Source organism: Lacerta agilis, chromosome 8, assembly GCF_009819535.1.
Source record: "Lacerta agilis isolate rLacAgi1 chromosome 8, rLacAgi1.pri, whole genome shotgun sequence".
NCBI classification, from domain to species: domain Eukaryota; kingdom Metazoa; phylum Chordata; class Lepidosauria; order Squamata; family Lacertidae; genus Lacerta; species Lacerta agilis.
The window spans coordinates 51,991,026-52,010,409 of record NC_046319.1 but is presented as its reverse complement, the minus strand read 5'-3'; the positions used below and the strand labels follow the sequence as shown (position 1 = coordinate 52,010,409).

Genomic DNA, 19,384 nt, shown 5'->3' with positions numbered 1-19,384 from the left:
ACAGGAGCAGGTAACTCAAAACCCTCAAATTCCAGTTGTTCCCACTTTCCACATGTTGCCCGCCTTTACTATTGGCTGGTAATTCAGTGCTCAAGGACTCTGCCTGTACCATCCATGTGCTGCTGTCACTCTGAGGCTTCTTCCAAAGTCACATAATGGAAGAAATGCCAGAATGACTGGCTGAGCCCTGGAAATTTACTATTGGAGCCTTTCAGGCTTCAAATCCTTTTTGTCCAAGCAGGGGTAAGTGATTCTTGTAATGAGACTGATCACAAACATCTTGCATGTTTCAGCTTTGGGTGACATACGGTACAGCACAGTACTTGCTTAGCTAAATATTGGGAGATTGAGAAGGGGGTAACGTATCTTTACATCAGCAAACTTTTGCTTTCATAGTGCTGCTTTTACATATGTTTCCCTTTCAGGGTTGTGTTCTGTAATGTGTTTAGGCTGTACACTGATCTGAAACTTGATTGACAAGATCCAGAAGCAAACTCTGCATTGTAAAGGATGTTTTTTGTAACTTGTTTTGGCAAGGTCCCATGTGTGTAAACGAGGAATAGTCTTATCCCCATACTTTGAAGGTAATGCTCTGTTGGTATTTGAAATGTGCAAGAAGTGCATTTTCAAACAGTCACGGCAAGGCATGTTGACAATATTAATGACAGTATTTATCTTCGTGCAGTTTGCTTTTAAAAACCCAGTCTTGGTCAGCAAATGGGTAACACGGACTGGAATGCAGGATCAGATTCAAAGTTGGAATTTTCTTGTTTCTCTCTTGCCATTTCAAAGACATTGTCTTTCAGTGCCCAATTTGTCAAAACTACTTTGAGGAGAGACACAAGGAAATGAATTTTCATTTTCTAATCTCACGCAAAACCGCTGAGGTGCATGGGATTGATTTTTTGGTACAGGCTGAATGGAATTTTAGAAGATGTCATTATAGTATTGGATAGTCATAAGAAATCTTTGGAGGAAGACTCTGAAGGAAACGTGTGCAGTCGCTGAAGAAACACCTTCCGTCAAGAGCTTTTCTTGGCATTTCTTTCATTGGTGTGTTACCAGTTTGCCTGCCTCCTGTTGAAGTTCACTTCATACCAACAATCAATTTGTGTGCTGTTGGCAAACAGACTATATTGTTTTGTGTTTGATTAAACAACCAAGTAAATGATTATTCTCTCTGGGTGTGTAAATCTGGGACACTGGGAGAAGCAAGTATGCAATACTATTTACTGATGCGGAAATAAGGCCAATAATGTAACATTTAATTACCCTTAGCAAAATTGCACACCTGGTTTTGTGTGTATATATATTTTGTTTAGATTCCAAAGTAACTGCACCTTTTGACTGTTCCCCTAGTCAGTTTTCAGATAACTGCTCAGTCTTGTCTTTATGCTGTTGCTTCTGGGTGGAAGGGAGGACAGATATTTAAGTAGCAGCTATTCTCCCATTTTTTTAAAATAAAACATTCTCCTATCTAAAGGTAAAGGGACCCCTGACCATTAGGTCCAGTCGTGTCTGGCTCTGGTGTTGCGGCGCTTATCTTGCGTTACTGTAAAAACAAAGGCAGAAGGAATGGTGGTAGGTGTAGCTGCAGGGGGGAGCAAAGCTGTCCATGGTGAAATGCCCCTTTCTCCACAGCTATCAAAGGTGCAGTCATCTTGTTCCTTCTTTGCTTCCAGTAGATGTTGGAAATGGCTCTTGTCATTGTCTTAAAGTGTAAGGTGGAGGGAGGAGAAGAGGGCATGATCATAACACTGAACTCATGGAACAGTTAGGATGCTGCCCTGGTGCCTATTGCAGAGCACTGACAGCTTGCTGTGGAAGTTAAGGAAGCCCAGGCCTAGTTTTCTGGATGGGAGATTGCATGGAAAATCCATCAGGGAAGAAAGAAAGAGACTCTAATAGAAGGTAAAAGGCTAGCTGGACCTGGTGTGCTGGAAACTCTTGGTCACAAAGCCCAACTCTGCCTTTTGGAATTTTTTTCTGGCCCCCACTTCATAAGGACTGGAAACTTGTTTGCTTTTTGCTCAGCCATACAATGAAAGAGTTTATCAGGCTGCTAAATTTCAGATTGGGGGGCTGAATGCTGTGCTTGCATAATGCCTTCCTGAATTGTCTAGACTATATCTGGAAACTAAACAAGTGTTTAACAAGTAAGGACAGGCAACGGCATTCCCTGTGGACTCGTACTACTGAAGGAAGCGAATTAGGTGCCTCTCCAAGCAAATTTGGTGCTGGAAAGCCCTCATTTGACAAAGGTGAAAGATTTATTTACTTTATTTAAAACAAAACATTTTTTTTAGAAATAATAAAATACCTGTGGTCTTCTTGTACCAGAAGTATCCTTGCTACTATGGAACACACTGGGTTAATAATTATACATTATTTACATAATGGCTGCAAGTGGCTGGCATAAAGGGAAGCTGCTGGGTTTGCTTTTTTAGTGGGTTTAGTTTTTGGTGAGAGGTGCTGGCTTGGCCGTCCCTGGAGATGGGCAACCTCTGGGCTGCTTCACAGGAGCGTGTCCATCCCTTAATGACTGTGTGGCTCAGTGGACCATATTCCCACTTCAGAGCACTTCTTTGAACCTGATGCTTGCTCAGTGTAGTCAGCTGACACCTTCAGCTGCTGGTCATCAACTGACGGCAAATCCCTGTGTGCACCAGGCTTGTGGAGTGTCAAATCTCCGGCACAACTCTGACCCTGCAACTTTGGATGGTCACCACATGCAGTGGCCTTTAGCAATAAGATCACATGCAGCCAAGGTATGGAAAGGCAGGTTCCCACTTAATTTTGACCACTTGATTACTGTTTGTACAGGGCAGTCCCTGCAGAAATATGTGAACCTCCTCCGCCAAAAAGCATTGGGTCAAAAGTGGCATAAGATGCTGAGATTACTAAATGGGGTGTTACCTGTGCAGACTCACTGCAAGCCACGAGTCGTGTGTGTGTGTGTGTGTGTGTGAGAGAGAGAGAGAGAGAGAGAGAGAGAGAGAGAGAGAGAATGAGCCCTTGGGTTGTCTCTTGCTGGCATTGCAAGGTGCTTTATCTCCATGATTCAGCTGGCCCTTGCCCAGTCTGAGGATTCTAATTAGTGCAAAATATGGGGGTGGGGGTGGGGTGCTTTAACCAGCTATAGATGGCGTTAAAAACACATACAGCATACTTGGCATAGGCCATGCTAAAGCTGGGACTGGGAATAGCGTTCAGAGTACTAGGTCTTGAAGGGAAAGGGGCAGAGGGAAGACAACAAACACCCAAAGGCCCCAGTAGCCACTGTCACCCAGTCAAGTTGTGTCGATTAAAAATGGCCCACAGTTTTCAGGCGTGATTAGAAATGGTTGCTTGGCTGGTTGCTGCATTACTCCCATATCCCCTCCAGGCTCGAATGCTGAGGCAGGCACTGACCCCGTAGCCAATCATCACCAGGCAAGCAAAAAACTGCAAAAGACAGGAGATGGGGGCATTAATGTCCCAGGAGCTTAGGTGAGTAAGCTGTAGGTCCAACTTGGGTCCCAAGTCTTCGTATGATGATTAGATTGTAAATGTGCAGCCAAAGATTGCAGTGGTGGTTGTTTCTATTGAATTTATGTAAGCCTCTGGGAGCCTTTTTGGCCGAAGAGGAATAAAAAAAGCTTCAGTAGGAAAATGCTGTTGAACCCAACATTTTCTGTGAAGATCTCCACTGCCTGCAGTAGAGACAATCCACTTTTCTGCTTAAAATCTCAAAAGTAGCTTGCCTCTTCTGCCATGCTGGCAGCTAGAGTAGCAGTTTTAAAGGGGGCGGGATGGAGATGGGAACTAGTCTTGTGCACAAATCTGCTGGGCATTTATTGGATCATATGGACAGAGGCCAAATGCAGAAGCTGAGTTTCAGCACTGAAGCCTTTCGAAACATCCACCACTCTGGTGGCTGTTAATAACATAAGAAAAAGGTAGCTTCCAGCCAAGGCGTAAGAGTATGTCAATACTCAGCACAACATTCAAGAACCCCACGGCCTTGAGTTCTTACAATAGGGGGTAAGTGAGATGCAAAGAAGGATCTCCCTCTGAACGGTTAAAACCTCAGTCCTAAATAGATGTAACATAAATATGTCCATTTCAGTAAAAGCATAGTACGTAATGATAGCCTGGAAATTGAGGGTGGTGTGCCAGCATGCCCTTGCCTAGCCGAAACTGGTTAACACAGCATTACACATCACCCGTCATGCTGGTGGCTGGCACTGGACTAAGGAGCTGAGTTATTGCAGGGAGGAGGACAGAACACATAATGTAGCTTCAGCTGGATTCCCAGTTACTGAACATTGCCTCATTGCTGGCACTGCAAGCTCTGGATGAGTACACAAAATGATGTACTAGCGAGCCAGCACCACATATTTACAGATGGCATTGCAGGGGGTGGAGGCTGAGTACAGTGGGGGCAATAAGGGTCATATAACTATGTAGGTATGGTAAAAGAAAAGGGGGGCCTCAGAGTCATCTGGAGGCTTCCTGCATATTCTGATGGGCAGGGATAGATGGGTTCTCTCAGTTTCTCACTTTTCCCCTCATTCAGTTCTCCACATTTACAGATCATTGTATTCTTTTAAACAAAGTCCTCATGAAAACTCAACTTTTTAGTGCAACTTGTCTGTAAGTTACACATTTTTGTATGCAATTCCATCTTTTTGGCAAAGCAGTTTTCCCTAAAGAATTTTTTTATTACAGGTGGGTAGCCGTGTTGGTCTGCCATAGTCGAAACAAAATAGAAAATTCTTTCCAGTAGCACCTTAGAGACTGACTGAGTTTGTTCTTGGTATGAGCTTTTGTGTGCATGCACACTTCTTCAGATACGCGTATCTGAAGAAGTGTGCATGCACACGAAAGCTCATACCAAGAACAAACTCAGTCGGTCTCTAAGGTGCTACTGGAAAGAATTTTCGAATTTTTTAATGTAGTTTTCACCAATGTGTGCACTCTTAGGCACCCTTTACCTTAGCATATACATTTCTGTACACTCAACTTCACTGGATTGCGAAATTCAGCAAGCTGCGTATTTAAGATGACAGTGTTTCTTTCCCCTGCACGCCGCCCACCCACCCCCCGGCAACAAGTGCAACAGGGATGCAAGTGCAAAGGGTTAACTCACCGACGCAGAGGCTCTTCTGTTGTAGTCTGGTGAGTGCGGCCAGGAGTATGGCTCAACAGAAGCAGCGCTTGTGATGAAAGCTGTTGCATACAAGACGGACGCAGCAACATTGAATACCACTAGCTGGAAGAAAAAGAAGACAGTCTTGGAGGACATTCCATGAGGTCTAAAGGTGAAGACCTACAGAACATCGGGGAAGGGCTGCCACTCAGTGAAAAACATCTCCCTAATGTTCCTAACATTCTTGACAATTCTCACAGCAGATTGTTCAGTTGCAGGTGACCTGGATGCCATGACCTGCCTTATGCATATGAGCTGAATCTTGCTCTTGCCTCTCGCCCTCATGCTTCAGGTGGGGACTGACTGCATCTTTATGATGTGTGCCTTTTCCTTTTATCTTACAAAAAGAAACTCCGCACGAACATTTTAAATAAGTTGCAAAGCTGCTGCAGGAACTGAGAAGTCTGTATGATCTCACAGGTGTTAGCCAATAAGATGCCCATTTTCTCCCCCGCACGAGGTTGTTCCGGGAGATGAAAATGGGCATGTGTTTCCAATCGCCTCTCCCACACCCATCTTCCTGCTAAGCAGCCAGGTGCATGAGTTTGCTGCCATGGCACTGCCTTCAGCGTTCCTCCAGGAATGAAGAGATTTTACTTGTAGCATCCTGTGTTCAAGGAGAATGCAAACAAACTAGCGCACTGGTGAAAATTTTAGGATACTAATCCTCAAATAGTTTTGCTTATCCTAGTGAAAAGGATTCTGAAAATTGTTCTGATTCAGATATATAGCACTAGGCAAATATATGAGTGTTTATTGGGTGAAGAAGACAGATGTAATATCTATTGGGTAAAGACAGATGTAATAATTTTAGTTATGGGTTGGAAGCAGCTTTACTGTGGTTACAAACCTGGAGCTAGACCATTGGTCTATCTAGACCATTCATCTTTACTCTGAATGGCAGCAGCTTTCCTTAGGATCAGGTAGAGACTTTTCTCCATCCCCTGCTACTTGATTCTTTCATGTGAAAATGTAAATTGAACCTGGGTCACCTGCATGCAATGTATGTGTTTCACCAATGAGCTACTGGGTATAGCCTCTCCCCTGTACAGCAATCATACATTTTTTTTCAAGCTCTAGCAGAAATCAATTATCAGTACTGAATGGCTAGTGCCTGCAACCTCACAAATGCACATTCCCCTGAACAGTTGTGTATTTTTTTTAAATAACAAACAAACCAACTTTCCTTTTTTTAAATAAGGTGAATAATGGGTTTTTAAAAACCACAGTAATTAAAATTAATTTTAGAAAAGACAAGCAGTCCACTTGAAGCATTGGCAGACAAGCAAGAGTAGGCTCCAATTTGCTGGCATGCACCATTCAAACTGTGAAGCTAGAAGCAGTCAACATGTTGCACCAGCCTTAATATTTATGTCTGGCTTCATCTTAGATGAAAAAAGCACATGCAATTCTCTGTAAGTGAGCTGTGTGGAGGAACCCTTCGGTGGATCTGTTCCTGACTGATAAAAGTCACTTAGACTAGGCCAAAACAAGTGCGCACTTCGCTGATTTGCACAGGACCAACTGCAAGAGTCGCCCATTCAGTTTTGGAATTTTGGCAACAGTTTCTGCTTAGATGGCTGTAGGAATTCTAGTCATACTGGTTATGAAAGTGTAACAATGAGAGCACTGTTCCTTTCCTCTCTCTGCCTTCTGGACTGGCAGAATGGGGAGGTGGCACTTTGCTGTTCCACAGAAGAGAAGGGACTTGCTGAACTGCTGCAGAAATGGAGGCTGTTAACCGTTTCCTGCAGGACTCAACGAGGCTGATGCCCCTGCTGCCAGGGCCAACCTTCACCTGCTTCTGTTAGAATGCTGCAAATTCTGCATCACCTCGCTAAAGCCCATTTTGCATTTAAAAAAAAAAAAAACAACCCACAATACTTCTATTTAAACACGAGGTGAAATAAACCTATCGTTTAATTCTGCTAGATCCGCTGGTCCTGTGAACATCAGAACCTATCCTGAGCAAAAAGGCTTATATGCCTTACAAATGCCTTTTATCTTTCCTGCGAAAGCTGCACAAATTACAGGCATTAACAGCAGAAGAGAGGCACAAAGGCTGCTCTCTAAAGTTTGTGCTCCCTAAAGTTCATTTGTTGGTAACCTTGAGGCTGGTTTACTGCGATGCACTCTATGGGGGGCTGCCCTGGCCTTGCCCAAAAGCTTCAAATGGGGCAGCATGTGGCAGCCAGACTGCTGATGGGGGCACATAGCTGCCAACATGTGACACCCTGGTTATGACAGTTGCACCGTCTACTACTGAGCCAGGTTTTAAGCCCTTGTGTCAATTTACAAAGCCATTTTTGCCCTTTACACGGCTTTCTGCAGTTTTGATCGATTGATTTCCTGGCACCTCATGTACCGGTATACACAGTTGCATATGAGCCAAATGTGCATAAACAGAGTCGCCTATATATTGTTGCAAACTGCTTTTATTTATTTTTTTATGATGCAGCAGTGCATGCATACATTAAAACATAAATAGATATATAGGGAGGTACAGTAGCTAGGCTTCCAGAACTTAACAGGAAAGGCCAGACTTCCTGCCACCCCCATTGTCCTCCTGGTGGTTTGATCTACAGTTCCCAGCAGCCTCCGGATGCACAGCTGAAAACTGTAGCCCAAACCATCTGGAGGACAGTGTGAGGGAGAGGGCTTGGGGTAGGGTGTGTCAGAGCACCCTGGAGCTGTAGTCCAAAACAACTGAAGGGCCCCAGGCTGAGGAAAGGTATTGGGTACTCACCACAATAGGCCAAGGAATCATGTAGAGCTTCACCTGAAGTTGGAAGAGGTACATCCCAAAAAGGATGACTGTCACCAGCCAGAAGAAAATGGCGACAAACATCACCCACCCGTAGGAAGGGTACGGTTGGTAATATGTGTCTGCAATGAGGGCCCACACCAGGCATCCCAGCACCTGCACAACATAAAAAAGTGCATTGACAACTTTTGCTAGTGAAGGATATTTTGCAAAGTCAGAGTTGGAAGGAACCCCAAGGGCCATCTAGTCCAACCCCCTGCAATGCAGGAATCACAGCTAAAGCATCCATGACAGATGACCATCCAACCTCTGCCTAAAAACCTCCAGTGAAAGAGTCCACCAGCTTCTGAGGGAGTCCTTTCCACTGCTGGACACCTTTTACTGTCAGAAAGTTCCTCCTGATCTTTAGTCAGAATCTCCAGTTTGGGTGCTACCTTCGGGAGCAGCAGAAAACAAACTTGCTCCATCTTCCATGTGACAGCCCTTTAGATATTTTCAGATAGCTATCATTTCACCTCTCCGTCTCCTCCAGGCCCAACTCCCCCAACCATTCCTCATAAATAAAGCTTGGTTTCCAAACTCTTGCTCATCCTAGTCATCGTCCTCTGCGCACCTTTCAGCTTCTCAATACCCTTCTTAAACTGTGGTGCATGTCATCTGAAAGAGGCGGTAGGGAAGCTCCAACCCCACCACACCACTTCACTCCCAGGGCAAACAGGCATTGCCGCAATATGGTACGTTTCACTGTGGCACACAGTTCCACTGAATTTATTCCTCGTGAACACAGATGTGCAGAATAAAGGCACCTGGCAACTTTGGCAATGTACTTCAGGCGCCTGCAAATCGCCTCATGGTGTCTGTGTCCATGGTTACGTAGGCACACTCTTGGCTTCTGCTCAGTCACTGGAAGCAATGTTATACCTCCCTAGAGGCTTGTTGCCCATTGTCTTTCCTGGCTCTCGGGCCTAGTGGAGCACAGCTCCTGTCTGCTGCCTTGGCTAAGTCATCCAGCCCCTTGGCTGCTGGAGAGTAAACAAGCAAGCAATTTTCTGCCCACAACGCACTTGCAACCAAAGAAGAAATTAAAAAACAAACAAGAAGCAAAGATGCAGATTGAAAACGTTGCCATAAATAAGATTAACAAGTCGAAAATGACTGCGCAGACTCCCAGCTTGCAGGGACTGGTTGGTTTCTGCACCCCCACAGAGAACCCCGAGTTCACCAGCTGGAGGCAAGTGGCTTAGGAAGTGCAGGCATCAGGTTAAGGAAGAGGACACCTCACATCATCTAATATCCCTCTGACAGGGAGGAGGTAGAGGAGGAGCAGCTGGCCAGGGGCTTGATTTACCACAGGTGACTCCACAAGTCTTTCATTGCTGGTGGCCATGAAAGAGGCGCTATGTGACCAAAGAGACATTGTCTCCGGCACAAACACTCTGGCTCTCTCCTGTTGCTTCAGTCTGAACAATGCCTTCTCTTTCAGGCCTCTGCTTCCCTGCCTCCACAATAGCTATTAAGAAAAAATATTGATGATGTTGCGGTTGGTACAGGAGGCCAAACGCACGGTTGAAATTCTGCTCTGGGCTTTAGTAGAGGTGGCCAGCCACAAATTTGGCATGCAATTCATGGCAAGTGAGGGGAAGGGGGGGGGGTTCTGGTTTTGAGGAGGGAGGAGAAAGGAGATATTCCCATGGCAGCCAACTGCCTGCAGCAGCCTGACTGCCACTGACTTCTGTCGTTAGTCCTGCTATATTAACTTTAGCAAAAAGATAAAGCTATTTTCAAATCCAGCTTGATAGTTATCAGATTGCCCATTCCTTGGGGCATCAAGCGCAGCCATGCACGATCCAGCACAAAAGGCTATTGAAAGGCTGGCACTGGCAGGGCACCAGGGCACCCTGCACTCTGTAGGACCCACATCAGACTGACTGCAAACCAAAGTGTGGAGGAGAGGATGACAGGGTGGGCTAGGGGTGGGCCAAAACATCAACTTTGGTTTCTCTCTCCTTTTTTCAATCTGAAGTTTAGTTCTCCGTATGCCCTTATCAGTTTGTTTAAAAAAAAAAAAAAAAAGCCGGGATGAAAGTCCTCATGAAAATTCATCAACAGCTTAGTGCAAATTTATCCTAATATATTTGCAAAGCAATTTCCCATAATAAAATGCGTTTTTTTTATAATATTGTCATTAATACATGCATGTTTGTGCACATTAAATGGCTGGAGAAATTACACTTCAAAATTCAAAGAAGTGTACATTTCAAAGGATGACTATTTTGGTTCACACTTTGTTTTGAAAAGTAAAAAGTAGGTAAGTCTGCCTTTAAACAACAACACAACCAACTTTCTCCCCCATCTCTGGTTGGACGAAGCCCTGTTCAGCTTTGCAGGTTTGCAAACAAGTAGGAAAGTAACTGGTCTCTCACAGCCTTGCAGGCAGTGGCAGCTGGGCTTTGAGACCCCTCAGGCATCCTCCTCTGTTATGTGCATCATATCTACAAGCATGGTGCAGCAGCAGTAAAGGCTAATGCAATTATAAGCTGCATCAACAGAAGTCTAGTGTCCAGATCAAGGGAAGCATGTAATAGAACCACTCTATTCTGCCTTAGTCAGACCTTTGGTCAGTCCTGTGTCCATTTGTGGACTCCATGGTTTAAGAAGACTATTGACAAACTGCAGTGTGTGCAGAGGAGGGTGAGCAAGATGATACAGGTTCTGGAAATCAAGTCTTACGAGGAACAGTTTAAGTTGCTTGGGAATGTTCAGCCTGGAGAAGAGGAGACCGAGAGGAGAAATGATAGCCATCTTCAAATGTCTGAAGGGCTGTCTCTGGGTAGATGGTGCAAGCTTGTTATCCACTCCTGAGGGGAGGACCTGAACTGATGGATTCGAGGAACAAGAAAGAAGATTCTAACGAAACATTAGGAAGAACCTTCTGACAATAAAAGCCATTTGACAGTGGAACGGACTCGCTTGGAAGGTGGTGGACTTTCCCTTCCCTGGAGGTTTTTGAACAGAAATTGGATGGCCATTTGTCAGGGATTCTTGTGCAGCGATTCCTGCATCACGGGGTGCTGGGCTAGATTACGCAGGGGGTCCCTCACAACTCTATGAAGATTCATACCCATAATACTATCAGGGTGGTCATAGGCTTTCAATAGTTTCTACATATGGAATAGTTTGGGGGCAGGTGTACTGCATGTCCAGTTAGTGCATGCCCCTGAAACCCTCTAACTTTTTATACCACATATGTTCTGGTTTGCCTGTTTTTTGGTCTGACTTTCATTGCCCTCTAGTCCAGACGGCAATAATGCAGTGACATTGGGCAAGTGTCACCGAACATTTCCATCCTCAGTCGACATTCACTGCCTCTTTCCCCACGCCCACCCCTCCTGCCTACCTACTGATCCAGCTCCCTTTGTTTCCTTCATGGATACATTCCAAAGAAGCAAAAAAACAAAACAAAAAGCAAACAAACTGTGGGCAGGGCAGCTAATACCAGCTGTTTACATTGTGCAGAGGAGAGGAGGATAGCAGCTCTGGGGTTGGTCAGTTGGGGGAGGGCTTTGGGATATGAATATTTTTACAACTGGCAGAGATTGGTGAATCCCAGCTGTTTTCTCCCACCTTTGCCATGTCAATGTTTGCTGTTCTGTGCCATGCAGAGCTGGTCCTACCATTGAGCAGAGTGAGGCAACTGTCTCAGGTGAAGGTCGGTTTGGGGCCACATAAAAAAGGCACTCTTATTAACTATAAAAAAGCTTAACTATTAAAGCACCCAGACACTGCTCAGGAGGAGGGAAAATGAGAGCAGCATAGCAATGAAATATAGCATGATAAAAAATTGGGGTGCTGGCATGGATGTCATATTTGGATTCCCCCCCCCAAAAAAAAAACCGTAGAAGGAACAAGTCAGACCAGTCTGTTAAGTAGCCCTAGCCAAGCCCATTAAACATCTTTTTACATGACTAAAGAGTTGACCCAGGACAGGTGTGTTGTCATAGAAATTACCAGCTAGTGATGCTCCCAGAAGGGGCCAGACTTTCCTCCCTCACCTGATTGGAGGCAATGTCATTCTGGGGGTAGAAGAAGAGCAGGCCTGTCTTTTCTAGTCTTGTCTGAAGCTGGGAAGACACAGGTGTGCGCTGGCACCTCTGAAGTCTCCCATTACTTGGGGAGTGGGGTGTATGTAACAATATGAATTAAGGACAGGGCAGGATAATGGAGCCTGCCTCAACCACAGCAAACCTAAGCTGAAAAACATGTTCTTAAGCCCTTGGAGTTGTGTTTTTACTATACACATTGCACACACATGCTGAAAACAAAACAATGCGATATTGTGGAATATGATCAGAGAAATCTGAGAGACCAAATCCCCACTCAACTGTGAAGGCTCACCTTCTTGAGATAGTTTGTCGGTCTTTGGTCTCTCTCTCTCTCCCCCTCCCTTAACCCCACAGAATTATTGTGAAAATAAAATGAGGATGAGAGAAACAGCCACATGCACTCTCCTGAGTTCCTGGGAGTAAGAGGTGGCGGCAAAGGTAAACATGAAAGAATAACAGCTGAAGCTCCCATTAGGAGATAATGCAAGGGGCATTTGAAGGGACACAAACTCACCCCAGAGCCCCCCCTCCCCCACAACATTCCAACCCGGGTGGTATTTTTTTGAGGAAGCATGAAGTCAGAAGAAGTATCCTCCTCAATAGGTGCAGGCTGACCTTCACTTTGCCAGATCTACCTTATTCTTCACTAGGACCCTGAGGCCAAACAGCTGGGACCAGATGCAAAATTGTTGGGCTGCTGGCTGGGGTGTGGCAGTTGGGTGCTTATTTGGAGTATTGAAGGGAAGATCGCAGGCCAGTGGAAAAACACAGGCTAAGCTTCCTTTCCAAGCCATAGCCTCACCTGGGGTAGAGGTGTTAACATGACAATAGGTGTTGACACCCCATCTAAGAGGAATTTTGGGACCGGGCAGCATTAGTGCCAACTCCCTGGGGCCCTGGGTGCCCGAGCACCCACCAAATTCTCCTGGGTGCCGGGCACTCACAAATTTCAGTGCCAGGGCCATGCACACTGCATGGCACCCATGGCCCCAGACACCCAGTCGCAGGGCCAAGTTGGTACTCCTGCTGGGCAGACAGAATGTTGCCAGGGTAACTGGGTGGAAAGTGACAGGAAAAGAGTGTCTTAAGCAAGGTGTGCTGGGAAAAAGAAGGGAGAGGCTGGCTGAAGGCCGGCTGGGAGATGCCCAGGTTTGACTCCAGGGTTGCACTGATGTGAGGAACAAGCCCATCGTGAAATGACCATGCTTTAAGTTCTGGGTTCCCTCCATGTAAGCTGAAGATGTAAATATGTGAATAAACCATATTCCTTAAAGCTATGACAGTCTCTGCTGTGTCATTTCTCCAAAGGAGTACTAATCCTGGGTGAATGCCTGGAACCCTGGGAAGCTTGCTGTTTCTCAGCAGAGAGTGGGGGTGGCACCCAACTTTTGTAATAATAGCTTTCCTTAATATGTAAAGCCAAAAGCAGACGCTTTCGGTTCACACCTGATGTAACTTGTATTTTCCCCCCACATAAAAAGTTCAGTAAAATATTGGGGGGTGGAATAGAACAGGCAGAAGATCCTTAATGAGCTACTCATGGAGCCTTATGAAACAGCACCCACAGTTTCGGCTCTAGGCAGAAACTGTTCTCTTCTCTGTCTGCTCAAACTCCTCACTAGCCCAGCCTGTGCTTCTTTCTGCAGAGCACTGACTTCAGACTCTGCTGCTGCTGCAGGTGGGTTGCCAAGTCAGAAAATCATCTACAGGCATTATCACAAAAGTTCTTTTGTCCGTCCCCAAGCTTCTGTGGTGGTGCCACCAGGGCAGGACTTGGGGGCAGAGGTCTGGGGCCCAAGTCAGCAGATCAAGCGGTGGAGGTGGTGGTGGTGGTGGGGAGAATGCAGAAGGGCAGATGCTCCACTTATTTCAAGAATGTGGCACACATCACCATCTAAAGCACCTCCCACCCCAATGGGATGATGAAGTCCAGAGCGTGGAATTACATAACCGTACAGATATTGCACATTTACAGTGATTGAACTGGGCAAAATCCAGAGGCCCAGTTTGCAAATAATATGAAGCTAAAACAATGACTAAGTGTGGGGACTTATCAAAAATCATGGCTGCTTCATTACCCCCACTCCAACCCCCGCTGTTGCACCATGGTTTAGCGTTACATCCCAACCCTGGTTCATGATTCATCTCCCCCAGCCAAACCACAAGGAACAAGTCAAGAAGAAAACTTCCCCACAGGTCACGGCTTGCATGCAGAGACAGCAAAACACTAGCCTGGGTTTGGGCAGAACGCTAAGCCAAACCATGGCTCAGCTCTAGTTAGCACAGGAGGAGGAGGAAGAGCAAGATGGATTGCAAACAGCCCAGCGGATTGCAAACAGCCCTCCTCCTCTGATTCAGTACTGCCATTAACAAATTCAACAGGGAGGAGGCACAGACCAAACCAGAATTCGTTGGCTCTACCACTTACTAGCTCTGGCGCCACCTACTGTTGTACTCCCACCTTTTGCCTCACCTTAGCTGCCACTGGGTTTGGCTTGGCGCTATTTCTGTAAAAGGTAAAGGTAAAGGGACCCCTGACCATTAGTTCCAGTCGTGTCCGACTGGAATTGTAGTGCTCATCTCGCATTACTGGCCGAGGGAGCCGGCGTACAGCTTCCGGGTCATGTGGCCAGCATGACAAAGCCGCTTCTGGCGAACCAGAGCAGCACACGGAAATGCCGTTTTACCTTCCCACTGGAGCGGTACCTATTTATCTACTTGCACTTTGACATGCTTTTGAACTGCTAGGTGGACAGGAGCTGGGACCGAGCAATGGGAACTCACCCCATCATGGGGACTCGAACCGCCAACCTTCTGATCAACAAGCCCTAGGCTCTGTGGTTTAACCCACAGTGCCACCTGCGCCCCCATTTCTGTAGGCTGTGATAATTACAAGAAAGGAGATTCTGAATCAACATTAGGAAGACCTTTCTGATTGTAAGAGCCATTTGACAATGAAAGTGACTCCCTCAGAAGGGGGTAGATACTCCTTCATTGGAGGTTTTTAAGCAGAGGTTAGGTGGGTGGGTGGCCATCTCTCAGGGATTATTGAGCTGTGATTCCTGCACTGCAGGGCGCTGGACTCGATGACTCGTGGGGTCCCATCCAATACTACAATTCTACAATTTCACAATTTCCCTCCGCTTCTGGAGAGACTTTTACACCAGGCAACTGCCTTTTCCCACTCAAGAGGTAGATGCTACTATGCTGAAATCAAATGCACACATATGATCACACCTTTGAGCAGCCTGGAATAAATGAACACGCTCCTATTCTGTATTCAAATTCATAGAATTGTAGAGTTGGAAGGGAGCCAAAGGGTCATCTAGTCAAACCCCCTGCAATCCAACTCAACAGGCATGTTTTACAACTCTCCAACTCAGCTGTGGACAATAGTTAATTTACTGAGGGGAAAGGAAAGAACAACCCCTTTATCTCCCTGACTTTTGCTATGACTGTGTGGCCAAAGTGTGAAAAGAGCCTGTTAAGGCTGAATCTCTCTACATCCACCTTTGCCTACCTGTGCTCTCCATCCCTCTTGGGCCACAGGCCCCATCAGCCCTGACCCGGAGAGTTTGGCTCCAAAACATCTGGATGGGTGCCAGGTTACACCCCCCCCCCACACACACACCAGAACTAATTTGTGAATCTCCTCTCATGTAAATTTCAAGGTGATTTAAAATAATGCAAGGAAAACAACTAAAATAGGTTTTAAATTAATATTTTTTTAAAAAACCCAACCATTAAAGGTAGGTTTTAAAACAATACAAAGACTGACTGACATCACACACACTCCAGCTGGGACAAAAATGTCTCCAATTGTTCCCAGAGAGCGCAAATAGCAGGAACTTCTTGTATCTTAGCCAGAAGCTATGCTGTTCCTCAAAAAAGAATGAGGCTAGGGGGTCCAGAGGTGGTACAGGACCACCTTAACCACAGGAGGCAGAAGAAACAATTCTTCAATGTTTCCCTTCTGCAAAAACAAACCACACCAAAACATCCTATCCAAGTCCTTTGCTCTCAGGCTATTTTGGAGGGCGATGAATAGAAGCTTTGCCCTGCCCCCATCACCTTCCAAGACACAGATGGATAGATTGTCCGTAGAAAACCCTACATGATCTGAACTGGAGGTGTGGTATGTTGTGCTCTGTGTGTGTGTGTTGTTGTTGTTGTTGTTGTTGTTGTTGTTGATGATGGTTTTATTATTTATACCCCGCCCATCTGGCTGGGTTTCCTGCCTGCCCCCACCATCCCAATGAACCCCTCCTTTTCTGACACATATCTGTGCCCTGTGAAGCTGGGGAAAGGGAGACAAATTCTACCCATCAGCCTTCCCCAGCTTGGCACCCTCCAGATGTTTAGGATGGCAACTCTGATGTTCTATTCATTTAAGAAATTTCTTAAATTGCTTCATACTAAAAAAAATAAAAAACCCTCAAAGCAATATAGAAACAAAAATTATATGCAATACATTCCTAACATGGGCGTAGCCAAGAGGGGGTAGGGAGGGGCAGCTGCCCTCCCTAAATCAAAATAACATAGCTAACTAAGGTTCTGCCCACCCCCCCCCCCCCACAAAAATCCTGGCCACGCCCATGAATCCTAATCAGACACAATCCCATTAAAATACCATTGTGCTGTCCCCCAGATTAATAGTGGGCAGGATCCAGTTATTCTTCTGAGGAGACAGTTTGCAATTAAAAAACATCTTCCAAAGTATCATTGCCTGTCGGGTATCCACCAGAAAGGAGTTCCAAAACAAGAAAAAGGTACCTTGCGCTTGCTTAGATACACTTCTCACTTTACACGTCTACTACGGCTGCAAACATTGGTCCAAAACATCAGGACAACACCAGTTAGAAAAACCTACTGTACGTTTTTAGAGTGTGGGAACAGCCAGCCAGCCAGCCGCAAACTTGGGAGGGAACTGAATAAACCCTCCGTCACCTTCTATCAGAACCAGAAGCCTCCTGAAAATGTGTAGAAGTTGCCTCTCCTGCCCCACCTCCCCAAACCCAACTCTGGTATTCCAAAACACTGTTTGACCCACCCACAGCCCCCCAAACAATAGTCTGTGCTAGTTTTAATGAATCTTCCGTGTGTGGTTTCAGGAGAGGCTGGAGGTGGTTTCTTAGTGCACACACACAGCGCCCATGGGCATAGCACTTTACAAAGAAGGAGAGACCTGTTCCAAGGGGTTTACTTACAGTAAATAATTAGAAAACAGAGGGAATGGAATCATAGAACTGCAGAGCTAGAAGGGACCCCAAGGGTCATCTAGTCCAACCCCCTGCAATGCAGGAATCACAGATGTCCTACTCTATTCCTCGGTAAACCTAAGAGCTGGCTTAGAGCCACAATCTGGAAATGTTTGCACACAAACAAACAAGCTGTGCACAACAGCTCTGAGCGCAGATGTCTGCAAAGTCCCTTGTGAAATCAGTGGCTAGCATTGGAAGAAGGGAGCCCGGAAAACGAAATCAACTTCCCTAGAATTCAATAAGTCTGAGATAACACTAGTATATGCGGGGCGGAAAGCTCTCCTCCTCCATCTCTTGCCTGGGAACTTGGCAGGGATGTTATTGCTACACAGGAGGTAACTCCAGAATTCAGTTCTCGCCAAGACATCGATGTGGAAGTCCGTTACCCCCACCCATCACCCTTCAATTTTTAGCAGGTAAAATTATCTGCATTGGAGCAAGAACCAGTCCTACCTCCCTGGAGCACCCTGCACAGCCACCTCAAGGTGCTAGTCCCCGTTTTCAAGCCCTTTGCTGCTTGGTGCAAAGCAGAAGAGGGCAAAGCAAAGCAGCCAGCAGGTGCAATCTGCCCGACTTGATTCTGCATCTCGCTATCATCCCTCCACGCTGCCCACGATTCTTCTGCCCTGGGGTCAACCCACAAACCCCCAGCTTCTCTTCTGCCTGGAGAGAGGGCTTCATCCGGGAGTCTTTTCCAGCCCTCCTTGGAATCACAGGACATGGAAGGGACCCCCCAAGGGTCACCTAGTCCAACCACCAGCAATGAATCACAGCCAAAGAATCCAATCTCTGCTTAAAAACCTCCTAGGAAGGAGAGTCCCACCACCTTCCGAGGCTGCCGAGGACCTTCTGCATGCCAAGCAGCTGCACTGCCGCTGAGCTAGCGCCAATTCCCCAATCCCTTATGCTGCAGGGGGGACAAACAGACAAGCGATCTGCCTTAAGGGAAGGTCCCACCCCACCCCGTCCTGATAATAGTGCGGCGGGGCAGCTCATCTCTAGACTTCTGGAAACCCTCTTTCGACGGTAACGGTTGTTATCAGATGACTTCCCTCCTTTCAGAAGTGGGGAGCCAGTTCTGCCGGATTTGGACCCCCTCCCTGCTCCGACGGCCCCCCCCCCCCCGCGCTCCTGCCAACGAGCGAGGGAAAGGGAGCCTAGCCTGACGCGCCTGGCTGTAACGGAGCCGCTGGGCGAGGACGGCACTCTGCACGCGCTCAGAGAACCCTCTTCTCGGAAGACGCCTCTCTCGGCCGCAGGACCGGGGAGGAAGGATGGGGAAAGGAAGTAGCTGGGGGGGGGGGGATCGACTCACGATTTCCACGATCATCAGGACCCCGAAGAGGGAGCGGAGGAAGTCGAGGTCCACCGAGGAGGAGCGCAGCAGCCCGCCGCCCTGAGTCCCGGCGGGGGTGCTGGTCCGGGTACTGACTTTGGCCTGGAACTCGGGCATCCTGAGGCTGCGGTCGGCGCCCCCCGAAGGGGGATCGGGCCACGAGAGGGGCCGGCGGAACGGGGAGCCGGGCTGCTGCTGCTGGGGCTGCCTCGGAACGCTGGTCCCGGTGCCTCGAAGGCGCGTCCGCCGAGCAGAAGCAGCAGGAGGAGGAGGCAGGCAGGGCAGGGCCACCGCCGCCGAGCGCCCAAGCCCCCGGAGGGCGAACCCAGCCACCGCCAGGCAGCCGGCTTAACCCTTTCCCGCCCTCTGGTTGCCACCTTCCTGGAACAAGCCCTGCGCACCAGCTTCGGAGACCGCAGCTTTCTCAGCAGTGGACTCTTTCCTTGGCATCAGGACGTTGGTCTTATCATAGACTCGTAGAAGCATTGAATTGCACAGCTGGAAGGTACCCCCAAAGGTCATCCAGTTCAACCCCCTGTAGCGCAGGAAGCACAGCTAAATAATTTCAGGCAGACAGGAGTGCCAGCTTGGCCCCGCGACCGTGGATGCCCGGGGCTGTGGGTCCCATGCAGTGTGCATGGCCCTGGCACCGAAATTTGTGGGTGTCTGGTCACTTAATGTGGAATTTTGTGGACCCCAAGGAGTTGGCTCCCATGCTGGCAGATGGCC

General features: G+C 47.2%; 1 protein-coding gene across 1 annotated transcript; it reads right to left on the bottom strand.

Annotated features, from left to right (window-relative positions):
• Nucleotides 1–2,995: 2,995 nt before the first annotated feature.
• Nucleotides 2,996–18,927, bottom strand: PLLP (plasmolipin). The gene is made up of 4 exons (XM_033157448.1): nucleotides 18,635–18,927; nucleotides 7,938–8,111; nucleotides 5,132–5,254; nucleotides 2,996–3,444 (listed from the first exon to the last, which is right to left on the bottom strand). The coding sequence occupies exons 1-4, from the start codon at nucleotides 18,770–18,772 to the stop codon at nucleotides 3,325–3,327; spliced, it is 555 nt and encodes a 184-aa protein (XP_033013339.1). The 5' UTR covers nucleotides 18,773–18,927; the 3' UTR covers nucleotides 2,996–3,324.
• Nucleotides 18,928–19,384: the final 457 nt, after the last annotated feature.

What these genes read in the sequence shown, in the direction of transcription:
- PLLP (XM_033157448.1), bottom strand. Translation starts at nt 18,772, where the DNA reads ATGCCCGAGTTCCAGGCCAAAGTCAGTACCCGGACCAGCACCCCCGCC. An exon ending in TGATTCCTTGGCCTATTGTG is followed by an intron (nt 5,255 to 7,937) that starts GTGAGTACCCAA and finishes TTTTTCTTCCAG; the next exon opens with CTAGTGGTATTCAATGTTGC. An exon ending in ACAGAAGAGCCTCTGCGTCG is followed by an intron (nt 3,445 to 5,131) that starts GTGAGTTAACCC and finishes TGTCTTTTGCAG; the next exon opens with TTTTTTGCTTGCCTGGTGAT.